Source organism: Astyanax mexicanus, chromosome 19 (assembly GCF_023375975.1).
Source record: "Astyanax mexicanus isolate ESR-SI-001 chromosome 19, AstMex3_surface, whole genome shotgun sequence".
In the NCBI taxonomy this organism is placed as follows: domain Eukaryota; kingdom Metazoa; phylum Chordata; class Actinopteri; order Characiformes; family Acestrorhamphidae; genus Astyanax; species Astyanax mexicanus.
In genome coordinates, this window is record NC_064426.1 from 43,413,945 (window position 1) to 43,428,011 (window position 14,067).

At 36.8% G+C, this 14,067-nt stretch overlaps 1 protein-coding gene and 1 long non-coding RNA gene across 8 annotated transcripts in view; both read left to right on the plus strand.

Moving 5' to 3' along the window:
* The window catches only part of LOC103040205 (BAH and coiled-coil domain-containing protein 1), a 147,686-nt gene extending 139,142 nt beyond the window's left edge, over positions 1-8,544 (plus strand). For 5 of the 7 annotated variants that reach the window (XM_049468111.1, XM_049468115.1, XM_049468113.1 and 2 more), the window contains exons 28-29: positions 162-398; positions 2,057-5,437. In XM_049468111.1, the coding sequence (XP_049324068.1) occupies positions 162-398; positions 2,057-2,266 (447 nt within the window). In that variant the 3' untranslated portion in view covers positions 2,267-5,437. Of the gene's footprint in view, positions 1-161; positions 399-2,056; positions 5,438-5,530 lie in introns of those variants that run through there. The other 2 variants (XR_007427265.1, XM_049468116.1) reach the window with 2 other exon arrangements.
* LOC125784464 (uncharacterized) overlaps positions 1-14,067 on the plus strand; it is a 320,028-nt gene that overhangs the window by 265,219 nt on the left and 40,742 nt on the right. The gene's annotated exons all lie outside the window — the stretch shown is intronic.

Sequence of the window (14,067 nt, forward strand, 5' to 3'; positions counted from 1 at the left end):
AAGCCAACGAGAAACGGCAGAATCTAAGCTAAGTTTCCTTAGGTTACTTTTTCTACGTTTTCTTGTCTGTTTGTGTGGTTGTTGATTCAGTAGCCAGGCACGTTCCAGACGTGTTCCTCGGTCCAGAACATACAATAAATTAAGTGTTTCTTCTTTTCAAGAGACGTGGGCTGAAGGGAAAAGCTCGTAAGCTCTTCTATAAGGCGGTGGTGCGAGGCAGGGACATGGTGCGGGTGGGGGACTGCGCCGTCTTCCTGTCCACAGGCCGTCCTCAGCTTCCCTACGTCGGCCGAATCGAGAGTTTCTGGGAGTCCTGGAGCAGCAGCATGGTCGTCAAGGTCAAGTGGTTCTACCATCCTGAGGAAACCAAACTGGGCAAGAGTCACCGAGACGGCAAGGTGATCAAGATCTCGAGAAACTACTGACTCTGATTACTGTATACTCCATATGTTTCCCTATACTGTCTATACTACCATATACCTCCTATATTACTGTATACTCCATACAGTCTGTTCCCCTATACTGTCTATACTACCCTGCTTCAGCTTCCATATACATATATACAACCCTGTAGTCCCCTATATTATCCTATATTCCTAATACTACCTTACTACTACTACACTCCCTTTCTTAACATATATTTTCTATATTACTGTATATTCTCTATGCACCCTTATATTCTCTATACTGTATCGGCTTATACTTCCCTATACTATTCTACACTCTCTACACAAATCTATGCTACTCCATATTACCTTATACTACCCTATATTGCCCTTTACTGCCTATACTAGTCTGTATCACCCTATACTATTCTACACTCTGTACACATACTAAACTCCTAAACTCCCTATATTACTATATTCTCCCTATACTCCCCTATACTGCCTATACTATGCTACCCTATATTCCTTGTGCTACCTTATACTACAACATACTCTTTATTCTACTCTATATTACCCTATACTACCCTACACTCCCTTTATTACCCTTTACTCCCTATATTACCATATACTCCCTATATTACCCTATATTTCCTATATTTCCCTGTACTCTCTATATTACCCTACACTCCCTTTATTACCCTATATTCCCTATATTACCCTATACCCCTATATTACCCTATACCCCATATATTACCCTATATTCCCTATATAACCATATACTCCCTATATTACCCTATATTTCCTATATTTCCCTGTACTCTCTATATTACCCTATACCCCCTATATTACCCTATATTCCCTATATTACCCTATACCCCTATATTACCCTATACCCCATATATTACCCTATACTCCCTATATTACCCTATACCCCCTATATTACACTATACCCTATATTCCATATACTTCCTATATTACCCAATACCCCTATACCCCCTATATTACCCTATACCCCATATATTACCCTATATTCCCTATATTACCCTATACTCCCTATATTACCCTATACCCCCTATATTACCCTATACCCCATATATTACCCTATATTCCCTATATTACCCTATACTCCCTATATTACCCTATACCCCCTATATTACCCTATACCCCCTATATTACCCTATATTCCCTATATTACCCTATACCCCCTATATTACCCTATACTCCCTATATTACCCTATACCCCATATATTACCCTATATTCCCTATATTACCCTATACTCTCTATATTACCCTATACTCTCTATAATACCATATACTCTCTATATTACCCTATACTCCCTATATTACCCTATACCCCCTATATTACCCTATACCCCATATATTACCCTATATTCCCTATATTACCCTATACTCTCTATATTACCCTATACTCTCTATAATACCATATACTCTCTATATTACCCTATACCCTCTATATTACGCTATACTCCCTGTGCTTTCTTTATTACTCTATACATCCTTATACTGTCCAGTACTCCCTATATTACTTTACACTATAACTCAAAAATGATTTGTTAAATATTGTCAGTCATTCAACACCTATAGACAAAGTATTATATACAGTAATTAGTAGTTGTGTGGAAATCTGAACATGTCTCTTTTCTTCCCAGCATGCCCTGTACCAGTCGTGCCATGAAGACGAGAACGATGTGCAGACAATCTCTCATAAGTGCCAGGTGGTGAGCCGGGAGGAATACGAGCGAGTGAGCAGGAACAGGAAGCCCGGCAGCTGCCTGCAGGACCTCTACTACCTGGCAGGAACCTACGACCCCACCAGCGGGCAGCTGCTGACTGCGGACGGGGTCTCCATTCACTGCTAGCCTGCTAGCGCTGGTTCCTGGATACTGCTAATGAGGCTACTGGTCATGTGGTCTGTCTTCTTGGTCAAGGTGTCCTTAAGCATTTGGCAGAAGACTATCCTGGAGCAAGATGGGGGACGTGGATCACCAAGGATCAAAGCTGGGATTATAATTCTGATTCAAAAAGGAGCTGGAGTATAGTGAGCTGGGATATTAACAAGAGCAAGCCAAGCAGCTTACAGTCTCCTAGGGGAGTTCCTGGTCTCCCAGGCAAGTTCCTGGACTACCAGACGAGTTTCTGGTCCCCCAGATGAGTTTCTGTTCTCCCTGGCGATTTTCTGGTCTCCCTGGCGAGTTCCTGGACTACCAGGCGAGTTTCTGGTCTCCCAGGCGAGTTTCTGGTCTCCCAGGAGAGTTCCTGGTCTCCCAGGCGAGGTGCTCGCCCCCCAGGCGAGTTTCTGGCTTCATCTGCGTGGTGCTCATCTCCCAAGAAAGGTCCTGGTCTCCCTGGCATGTTCCTGGACTACCAGGAGAGTTTCTGGTCCCCCAGGCGAGTTGCTGGTCTCCGATCAAGGTCAAGATTCTGGACTTCCGAAAACAAACTGTCCCTGTTGTCCAGCTTGTTTGCGGAAGGAGGAAAGGAATAAAAGCGTCCTTGTTCTCACAAATGTCGTCTTACAACTGAACTTTCCAAGAACCTGCGTTGTGTTTAAGGTCACCAAAGCGAAACTCTGTTTGTTGGTGGGTTTGGAGAAGACGGCTGTGGATTGGTGGATTCCACAGTCGAGAAACTGAAACTGAGACAAAGATGGCGTGGCTCCGCCGCGCTACCGTCACGATTCCAGGGATATTTAAGTACATAATAGATGATTTAAGTATATTAAGTTTGCGTATATATATATATATATATATATATATATATATATATATATATATATATATATATATATATAAATGTGTATATATGAGGATTTATTTCCTACCAAGCCATACACTTCAGTACCTCTTGCCTGTCTTCTTATTCAGGTGTATAGTGTACAGGTCGCTCGCGTGATTATCCGATTCTTTTTTTTTTTTTTGGTCCTTCTTTTCTGTCGTCGTTGTCTATATTGTACATACGGAAAAAGTTATTTTATACGCGTGATGTACAGAACATGCGAGGCTTATCGTCCCATGCTTTGACTGATTTATTTTTCTACGAGCGAATTAAAAAAATTAAAAAATTAAAGTTAAAACAGGAGAGATACGGGAGGGGAGATGAACTGAACATGTTAGCGTTGCACTGCACAAAACCTGCTGAGACACAGAGAGAGAGAATAGAGGCTGTAGAGAGATGTAAGGGCAGCACTCTGGGCATTTATTGTACTGTATGTGTGTGTTTATTTGTTTATTTGTTTGTTTATTTGTTTATTTTATTGTTATGCCTTTTCTTCCCCAAGAAATTCCAAAAAAGTTCATATTAAATAACTATTAAAGGTGATTTAGGGAGGAAAGATAAGAAAATGAATTAGAGAGACTGGGTATAAAATACCTGAGCAACATGGAAAGTGTATTGAAATCAGAAATATATACATAAATATACAGTATATATATATATATATATATATATTCATATGTATATACAGCTCTGGAAGTTGAAACAACATTTCTCTGATTTTACTATTTATAGGTTTATGTTTGAGTAAAATGAACATTGTTGTTTTGTTCTATAAACTACAAACAACATTTCTCCCAAATTACAAATAAACCTATTTAAATATTGTCATTGAGAGAATTTATTTGCAGAAAATGAGAAAAACAAGAAATGGCTGAAATAGCAAAGAAAACAAGTTCATATTCATAAAGTTTTAAGAGTTCAGAAATAATCAATATTTGGTGGAATAATCCTGGTTTTTAATCACAGTTTTTTTTTCATGCATCTTGGCATCATGTTCTCCTCCACCAGTCTTACACACTGCTTTTGGATAACTTTATGCTGCTTTACTCCTGGTGCAAAAATTCAAGCAGTTCAGTTTGGTGGTTTGATGGTTTGTGATCATCCATCTTCCTCATCATTTTTAAGTGCTCTCTTATTTTATTCCAGAGCTGTAAATATATATAAATATATATACTGTATAATAAACAAATCTACTTGTATTTTAAGGTCTTGCACTGCTTATATTCCTTTTTTTAACATTGTTCTACTGTCCTCCCATCAGCCAATGGAACCCCAATGGAACCATTGGCTACTTCCTGTTGATGACCGAGGCACTGACTAACTAAAGAAACGTCGCTATGCTATGCTAAGCTATGCTGCGCTAAGCTACGCTACGTTAGCTATACTACGCTACGCTAAGCACAGCAAGAGCTCGTAGAGATGCTCCTGTTTAGCGAGGTGCTAGTTTGTAGTCTTTAGGGACAATCACGTTCACCAGAGGCTCTCACAATCACGACGTCCCAACGTTCACTTTTTCTTTCGTGCCAAAAAAAAGAACCAACCATCTCGTTGTTCTGATTATGCAATCTTCACTGTGTTCTACTATTTTGAGTATTATTGTTGTTATTGTTATTTGTGTTATTTTTATTTTTTTTAATCATGTATTTATTGTCAGTGTTGCTGTTTCATCCCGAAAAACCAACAGATTATCGAGTGATAAAATGATTCAAATGTGACGCCGCTCGTTTTGTTGGTTGGACCCGAATACAGGGGGCGCTATTTAGAGAATGAGGAACACTGGAACACACAGGTGCGCTGGTTTACCTGTAAACTGGTTTACCTGTATACCTGTATGATTTGTGCCTTTGAAGTACAGTTACACTGCATTTACACTGATCCACCGTTTCAACACAACATAATCCCATTCTAGAAAAAAAAGGCAAAAATTTATATTATTGTCACTTTAAGACCATATATTGTGACTAAAATAGTAATAATATAATATATGTAATTATATAAATGATTATGAAATTACATCCTTTTAAAAATCCCAAATTATTGCAAAAATTATTGATGCCAACATGATCAACTGATGATCTATCCAATCAGAAAATAGCTGGTGCCTGAGGACTGTGAGTTTGAATCCCAGGTCATACTGCTTCTCCATCAGCAGCCAGAGTCTGAGAGAGAGAGAGAGAGAGTACTGTAGATCATGCTGTTTCTCCATCAGCGGCCGGAGTCTGAGAGAGAGAGAGAGAGAGAGAGAGAGAGAGAGAGAGAGAGAGAGAGTACAGTAGGTCATACTGCTTCTCCATCAGCAGCCAGAGTCTGAGAGAGAGAGAGAGAGAGAGAGAGAGAGAGTACAGTAGGTCATACTGCTTCTCCATCAGCAGCCAGAGTCTGAGAGAGAGAGAGAGAGAGAGAGAGAGAGAGAGAGAGAGAGTACAGTAGATCATGATGCTGTTTCTCCATCAGCAGCCAGAGTCTGAGAGAGAGAGAGAGTACAGTAGGTCATGCTGCTGTTTCTCCATCAGCAGCCAGAGTCTGAGAGAGAGAGAGAGAGAGAGAGAGAGAGCTTCTTAAATTGGGTAGAAAATTGTCTAAAATTAGAAATATAAAAGCCAAATGAGTGATTTTATCAGTTAAATCAGTTTTTATTTTTTTTAGCAAGGCAAGGCAAGTTTATTTAAAAATGCACCTTTTATATACAACGGTCATTCAAAGTGCTTTACAAACTAGAAAATACAAATAGAAGTCAAATAAAAAAAATAATAAAGCACAAATTAAACATGATTAAAACAATATATTTAAAAGAAGGACAATTAACAAAATAAATTAGAATCAAAGTTATTTTAGCAGTTATTTTCACTCATAGAAGACCAAGCCCCTGTCGGTTTGAATGGGGAGAGAGAACAAAATACTGAAAACAAAACGTCAGATTAACATATATAAACAACATATTTTAAAACATATTTCACATCGCTGATAAAATCTGTAGCAGTTTGTAGTGTTTGCATAAATAATGGAGAAAAATTGTATTTTTCTGCTTTTCCTGGCTGCTGCACTTGCGCAGATCTCCAACACCTCCTTTACTCTCGGGAAAACCAGCAAGCTGATTGGCTCTTTCTGTTAAACGGACGTTATGATTGGTGTTCTCATACTGAAGTATCATAATCACTGTTGGTGAACTGGACCGGCGTAAATGCAGCCTTAGACCTTCGTCTTCTGGCCTCCATTAATGAATTCTGTGGCATCATTCACTGATCTGTCCCCCACTCGTCCTCCTGTCCTTACTGTCCTCACTGTCCTTAATGTCCTTTACTGCTTCACAAGAAAAAACGTAAATAGCGACGCGAGCTCGGCTTCAAACGTCTGCAAGCCTCAGATCTTAAACTGAAGATCTTCAAACTGCAGGGTTCATATGATCATTAAAAACTTCGAAAAAATCATGGAATTTGGAATTAGCATTAATAGCATTTATTTCCAAGCCTGGATACGTTTTGGAAAATAAAAATACACAGAAATTTTTGGAAAAATCATGGAAATCTGTTTTACAAAACTTTGTGTTTCAGTTTATCGATGGAGAAAATCTATTTTGACCTAAAAAAATACGTAATTTAGCCCTTAAACAATGAAGCTCTCAGGATCTGACCCACATATGACCCTGCTATAATCATTCGATTGTAGTTTTAGTTGATTTTTGGTTTTATTGTCCATGTCTGCACTGATGTTTTAAAAATCATATGGTCATTAAAATTTAAAGGTTAAAAAGTGGATGAACCTGAAATTGGCTACATTTTCTAAACTAAGATCAAAGTGATTAAGGAAATATATTGAAATGTGATGCTCTGAATGATCTGATGGGTTATTTATAGATCTCTGTATGTGTATATTTTCACATTTTTGCCTTTTTTTATCTTATTTTTCTGGTAATTACAGAGGAAGGCACTGAATCGAGTAAATGAATGTAGTTTATAGTATAAAGAGAAGAAGCTCCAGCATCCAGAGCGAGTTTCTAAACTAAATCTAAACTAAAATAAAAAACGCTAAAATATAAAAGCGTAAACTTGATTACGGTTCTTTATAAAGAACAGAAATTAGAGATGTTTAAATTCGGATGTAATTTAATTATTTAAGATTTAAGTCGCTTGCCCGCGGAGAAAGTGCAATACTACTTTGATTCTTTAGCGTTTTTTTAACGTTTTTAGTAGATTTGAATGGCGTACAGCGGAAAGTGGTGCTTTGAGTCCCTAAAAAAGGACATACAAGGAAAAAACGCATGGGTTTTACTACAGCAGGTAAAAAACGAATAATACTAATGTTTACGAAGTTTCCTGCGAAGATGCTTTGGAAGTTTTTAATTAATTACATTAACTCAAATTAATTGCCTAGCATAATTATCTTGAAAGTATTTATCTCTAAGTATCTTAATTTCAATTACATGTTCAGAAAAACCAAAATTAACCAAAAATGTATCGTCTCAGAATATTAATATATATATATATATATATATATATAATTTGGTATCTCATCATGAATTTGAAATATTAATTTCTGTTTTCTCAGAATTCATTTGAAAAAATAAATCTATTGGTATAATGTAAAAATTTCCAGGTGAAACAGGTAAAAAACTAATAATACTGACCTATAAACTGATTCAGACAAGAGTATCTAATGTACAAAAAAGATTTTTAGGGAAAACTTTTTTTTTTGGTCAACTCAACTGTCTAAGACAAAATATATCTATATCTAAAAGAAATAAAATCATTATTTTTAAATATTATTTATTTAGAAATATGAATAAATTACAGTATCTCATCACAATTTAAAAATATAATTAACCAAAAATTAATTATCTCAGAATTGGTTTTAAAAAATAATAATTTTGATATAATATGCCTGGTCAAATTAGAGATAATTATCTTAAGATAATTTTATTAAAACCTGTGTATTTTCTCCAGTATGTATTTTTTCAGGGTTTGGTAAAAGGCTGGTTTCGGGTGGTTTGGAAACGATAAGGGAAGACGCAGGAACGTCTGCCCTATAAAAAATAAATAAATAAATAAAACAGGAAAAGATTTCAGACAGGAAGTGGATATTCTGCCTCTCGTCGTGTTTCTCTGTTAGAACTGAGATGTTTAAATATCCATAATGAAAAATACGTTCAGTAATTCTTAATGGTTGTTGAGTTTTTGTTTTGTTTTGTTTCGTTGTTGTAAAAACTGTAAATGTGTAAAAAGTTCTGCTTTTGGGGTAAAAAAACATTTTACTAAAGAAAACTTTATGAGTATCGAACTGTAAACGTGATTTAGTATTAAGATTTTTTTATAGAGGGCCTACGAATAAATATCACGCTCAAAGATCTGGTGTGCACTTGATGTGATGATGGTTTGTTCTTGTGTTACAAAAAATGTAACTTTTTTAATAGTGTATAATAATGGTTTTACAAAGCTTTTCATTCATTTTGCCTCACTTTAAATCATACATTCACCTCAGCAGTCAATTCTTACTATTAATTTACTACATCGGTTCAATTTTAATCATAATTTTACCTCAACAGTGCTATTATAATGACAAGTTTACTTCAGCTGTGTTTTTTAGTCATAAATCTACTATAGTATTGCTATTCTAATAATACATTTACCTCAGCTTGCTCTTTTAGTCATACATTTGCCTCAGTAGTGCTATTCTAATCATAAAATTACATCAGTAGTTCTATTGTAATCATGACTGTACCTTAGTATTGCTCTTTTAGTCATTCATTTACCTCAGCAGTGCTATTTCAATCATAAATGTACCTCAGCTTACTCCTTTAGTCATAGATTTTCCTCAGTATTGCTATTCTAATCTTAAATTTACTTCAGCAGTGCTATTCTAATCATACATTTACTACAGCAGTGCTATTTCAGTCACAAATTTACCTTAGCCTGCTCTTTTAGTCACAAATTTACCTCAGTAGTGCTATTCTAATCATACATTTACCGTAGTAATGCTATTCTAAGTAATAAAATAATAAGGAATAAAAAACAGTTTAATGTAAAATGTAAAAAACGTGTAAAAGAAAAAAAAATGGGACAAAATAACTGAAACACTTTTTTTTGTTGGTGAGTTGATTTGTGATGGTGTGTCCTGTACTGCTGACCCAGCTCTAGATTTTTATATGAGGTAAGACACACACACACACACACACACTCTTCACACACACACACACTCTCCCTCTGGCTGTGCTGCTAGGGTGCTGTTAGGACGCTGTGGGGATACGGAGCTGTGGAGCTGCAGCTCAGTGTGGAAAGCTTACCATGGGAAATTAGTGTGTGTGTGTGTGTGTGTGTGTGTGTGTGTGTGTGTGTGTGTGTGTGTGTGTGTGTTTCACCTGTTAGAGCTCTGCTGTTGGTCTGTATCAGAGATATTCAGAGGCAGAGTTTGATCCAGGTTTAAAACTATATAAAATTGATTGCGGTATAAAATATTTTTAAAAGATTTACAGAGCATCACCCTCTCAACCAAAATCTACTTTCTCTGATTTTGCTATTTATAGGTTTATGTTTGAGTAAAATGAACATTATTGTTTTATTCTATAAACTACAGACAACATTTCTCCCAAATTACAAATAAAAATATTCTCATTTAGAGCATTTATTTACAGAAAATGAGAAATGACTGAAATAACAAAAAAAAGATGCAGAGCTTTCAGACCTCAAATAATGCAAAGAAAACAAGTTCATATTCATAAAGTTTTAAGAGTTCAGAAATAATCAATATTTGGTGGAATAATCCTGGTTTTAATCACAGTTTTTTTTCATGCATCTTGGCATCATGTTCTCCTCCACCAGTCTTACACACTGCTTTTGGATAACTTTATGCTGCTTTACTCCTGGTGTAAAAATTCAAGCAGTTCAGTTTGGTGGTTTGATGGTTTGTGATCATCCATCTTCCTCTTGATCATATTCCAGAGGATTTTAATTTGGTAAAATCAAAGAAACACATCATTTTTAAGTGGAATCTTATTTTTTCCAGATATTATATCCATATATTAATACATTCTTATTAAATTACTCTTAATACAGGAGTCTCCTGCAGTGTGTGATGTGCTGGATGTTTCTGTATGAGGCTATGAGTGTGTGTGTGTGTGTGTGTGTGTTTGTGTGTTTGTGTGTGTGTGTGTGTGTGTGTTTACGACATGTAAAGTGGCACAGCTCTCTGTATCCGGTGGCTGTGTACACAGCACTCGCTCCCTGTTTACTCAGGTCTCCAGGGCTGTAAATTGTAAGTGTGTGTGTGTGTGTGTGTAGGTGTGGGTGGGTGGGGGAGGGGTGGATGTTTGCAGTGTGTGTTATATTGCTGTGGCCCAGTGTACCATAGATAGTGCTCAATTCTTATTAAATGCACTGATTGAAAGTGAGCTATTTTTACACATAAGCTCTATCCGGATTATTTTCTCTGGGTAAAATATCTCACACTTCTACTCAGTGATAAAACTGCTGCATCCGGACTGCAATTGTAAAAACAGGAGGATCAGTGAGTTTTTAGGCTTTAGTTTTTCTTGGCCACATGACATCAATGCAGCGTTCAGTAGCTCCTCCATTTCCACTCACTGTTGTTTTTTTTAACGTGGATCTCCGTGGAAACCGTGGTGCATCCAAAGTGTAATTACGGTGCGCGGCAGTGAACAAATAGCTATTTTATTAAAGGCGAGGAGACGAAACTCAGAGATGTGCGTCCGGACGGGACTAAAATTACCGGAGGAGCACGGAGTTCAGAGAAAAACAGTAGATAATTCAGCCTGTAATTTTCTCAGAGAACGTCTGAGAAAAACACGTACATGATCGTTCTGGACGGGAATAAAATCACAGAGGATAAAAAAAAACATAAAAGATAAAATTACCCAGAACCCCTGAGAAACTCTGGATAGGACACTAAAGAAAAGGAATTTTCTCAATTTAAAGACTGCACAGATAAAATATATATATATATATACATCTCTGTAAAAAATATTTAAATCATAAACATATAACCACATAAAATAATAATTATAAAATGTTATTCCATTCCCACACAATATGCAGCAAATTCTAAGCTTATATATATATATATATATATATATATATATTAATATTAAAAACAATTACTGTGTGTGTAGTGATTCATAAATGATAACTTAAAAAGGCATACTACTAAAAAAAGACACAGCAACCCCCGGTCGATTTGATTGGATTCAGTTCAATAAAATATAGTAAATCAAATGAGCTCTAAACAATGTTTTAAATTTTTTCTTATTTTTTATTTCGAATTTTTATTGTACAAATAAGAACACCATGCATGCTTTTGGTACGATGCCTGACCACCTTTAGTGTTCATTATTGGCACTTCAACAGCCCTTAGGTTGTTATCTAAGTTAATGAGGTACTGATGAGTGCCAGTTTCACCATCATAACGTTTTTGATTTATCTTTTCACTTGAGGATACTTTTTTGAACGCTCTTGAAATTGATTTTAGGATTTACTGGCCTTCATTTCTTTTTTTTAAATAATTTTATTTCTAATTTGTATCCCTTTTACACGGCCAATTACCCAACCCACTTATTAAGACTCCTCCCCCTATCACTAGTGATGCTCCAACACCAGGAGGGTTAAAAAGATTAGCACAAGCCTCCTCCGATACATCACAGCGCTAACACTCGGAGGAAAGCACAGCGCTTCTGGTGGTTCTGATACATCAGCTCACAGATGCAGCCTTGTGCTGATCCACATCACCCTCGGAGTGATGAGGGGAAAGAGAGAGCGCCATCTACTGTACTGTACCCACCCAGAGAGAGAGAGCAAGACCTATTATGCTCTTTTGGGGCTCCGGTAGCTGATGGCAAGCTGCATGACCGGGATTTGAACCCTAAGCTTTATTTTTTTAAGGTTGTATTTACTTTTCTTGACTTAGATAAACAGTTCTTGCCATAATATGGATTACTCAATTACTTTACTCAAATAGTATCGTAAATATACAGTGACATCATCAGTGACCTCAGAGAGGAGGAATTATGTGACACGTGACTTGTGTGGCTGAATGGGGTTGCTCTAGTATGTATATGTATATATATAATATTATATATTATTTTATTTTTTTATAGAGGTGCTTCTATAAATGATGAAGAGCGGTACACGAAGACAAGTTCGTGCTCTTAAAAACACACACTATATACACACACTATACACACACACACTATACACACACACACACTATACACACACACTCTCCCGCACATAGGGGTGTACATGGCCTGAGGCAGTGGGTATTGTTTGGAGATTAATGGCTGCTCCCTGTGTTTCTGAGCCTCCAGAGATCCAGTGACCTTCCTGCTGAGGTTCCTTTCCTCCTGACTCAGCAACAGCTGCTCACACATACACACACTCATACACACACACACACTCACACACTCACACACACACACACCTTGTATGGCTATATGACCAAGCATAAAGCCTATTCAGCTAATTAGCCCACACTCGTTACTGCACTCCACTAAAATTCCAGGTACACCAGTAATACACACTTGTAACACACCAGCTATTTTACTATTTATAGGTTTATGTTTGAGTAAAATGAACAGTGTTGTTTTATTCTATAAACTACAGACAACATTTCTCCCAAATTACAAATAAAAATATTCTCATTTAGAGCATTTATTTACAGAAAATGAGAAATGACTGAAATAACAAAAAAGATGCAGAACTTTCAGACCTCAAATAATACAAAGAAAACAAGTTCATATTCATAAAGTTTTAAGAGTTCAGAAATAATCAATATTTGGTGGAATAACCCTGGTTTTTAATCACAGTTTAATTTCATGCATCTTGGCATCATGTTCTCCTCCACCAGTCTTACACACTGCTTTTGGATAACTTTATGCTGCTTTACTCCTGGTGCAAAAATTCAAGCAGTTTAGCTTTTGATTTAGTTTGATGGCTTGTGATCATCCATCTTCCTCTTATATTTATATTTTATATATTCCATTTTTAAGTGGTCTGCTAAGAAGCATTGGACATGTCCAGGTAGCTGCACCGTTACAATAGCAATCCACCAAAGACAGAGCTCACCTGATCTACTCTTAAAGAGAATGATGAGCAAGAGACACTCTGATTGGTTTATTTATTATTTATTTCATGTTACGCCCAAAATTAACCACACCCATGATTTAATTAAGAATTAACATGAATTAGTACTTTTGCTTTGCATTTTAAAACGTGCAAGGCTTGTGTACTTTTCCCGTCATTATGATAGCAAAGACACAAATACACACTAAATCAAACCAAAAATACACCCCACACCATAGACTTGTGGGAGTCACTGCAGTCAGTTTCAACTATTATTATTCTACTATTATTGACTTTTATTAAACTTAATATTATTTTCCCGTCACTAGGGGGCGTGGTTTCCATCGGATGACGTGATTCGCTCTGTTTCATTACCGGAACCCAGACTCTCCACACAAGGACCCCCTTTATCAACCAATCATGGGGCTAATCACATCTCGAGAGTTCACTGAGACACACACACACACTTATATACACACACACACACATACACACACACTTATACACACACACTCACACACACACACATCCTATATGAATTCCATATTCTCAATCAGTGATCACAGATATGCCGGGGCCGGTTCCTCCCTCCACATCTGCTGCTGAATGGAGGCAGTTATAAGAGCTGAATGGCTCATTGTGAGGAGATTCACTAGTGCCCCCCCCCCCCCCCGACCACCCCTAGCTTTACCCTCCATCTCTCTCTCTCTCTTTCTCTCTCTCTCTTTTTCCAGTAACCCCTCACTTGCTCCATTTCTTCATAGCGTTTATTTTAATCTAGAGCTGCAATTTATTGGAAAAAATCTACATTTACATTGCAA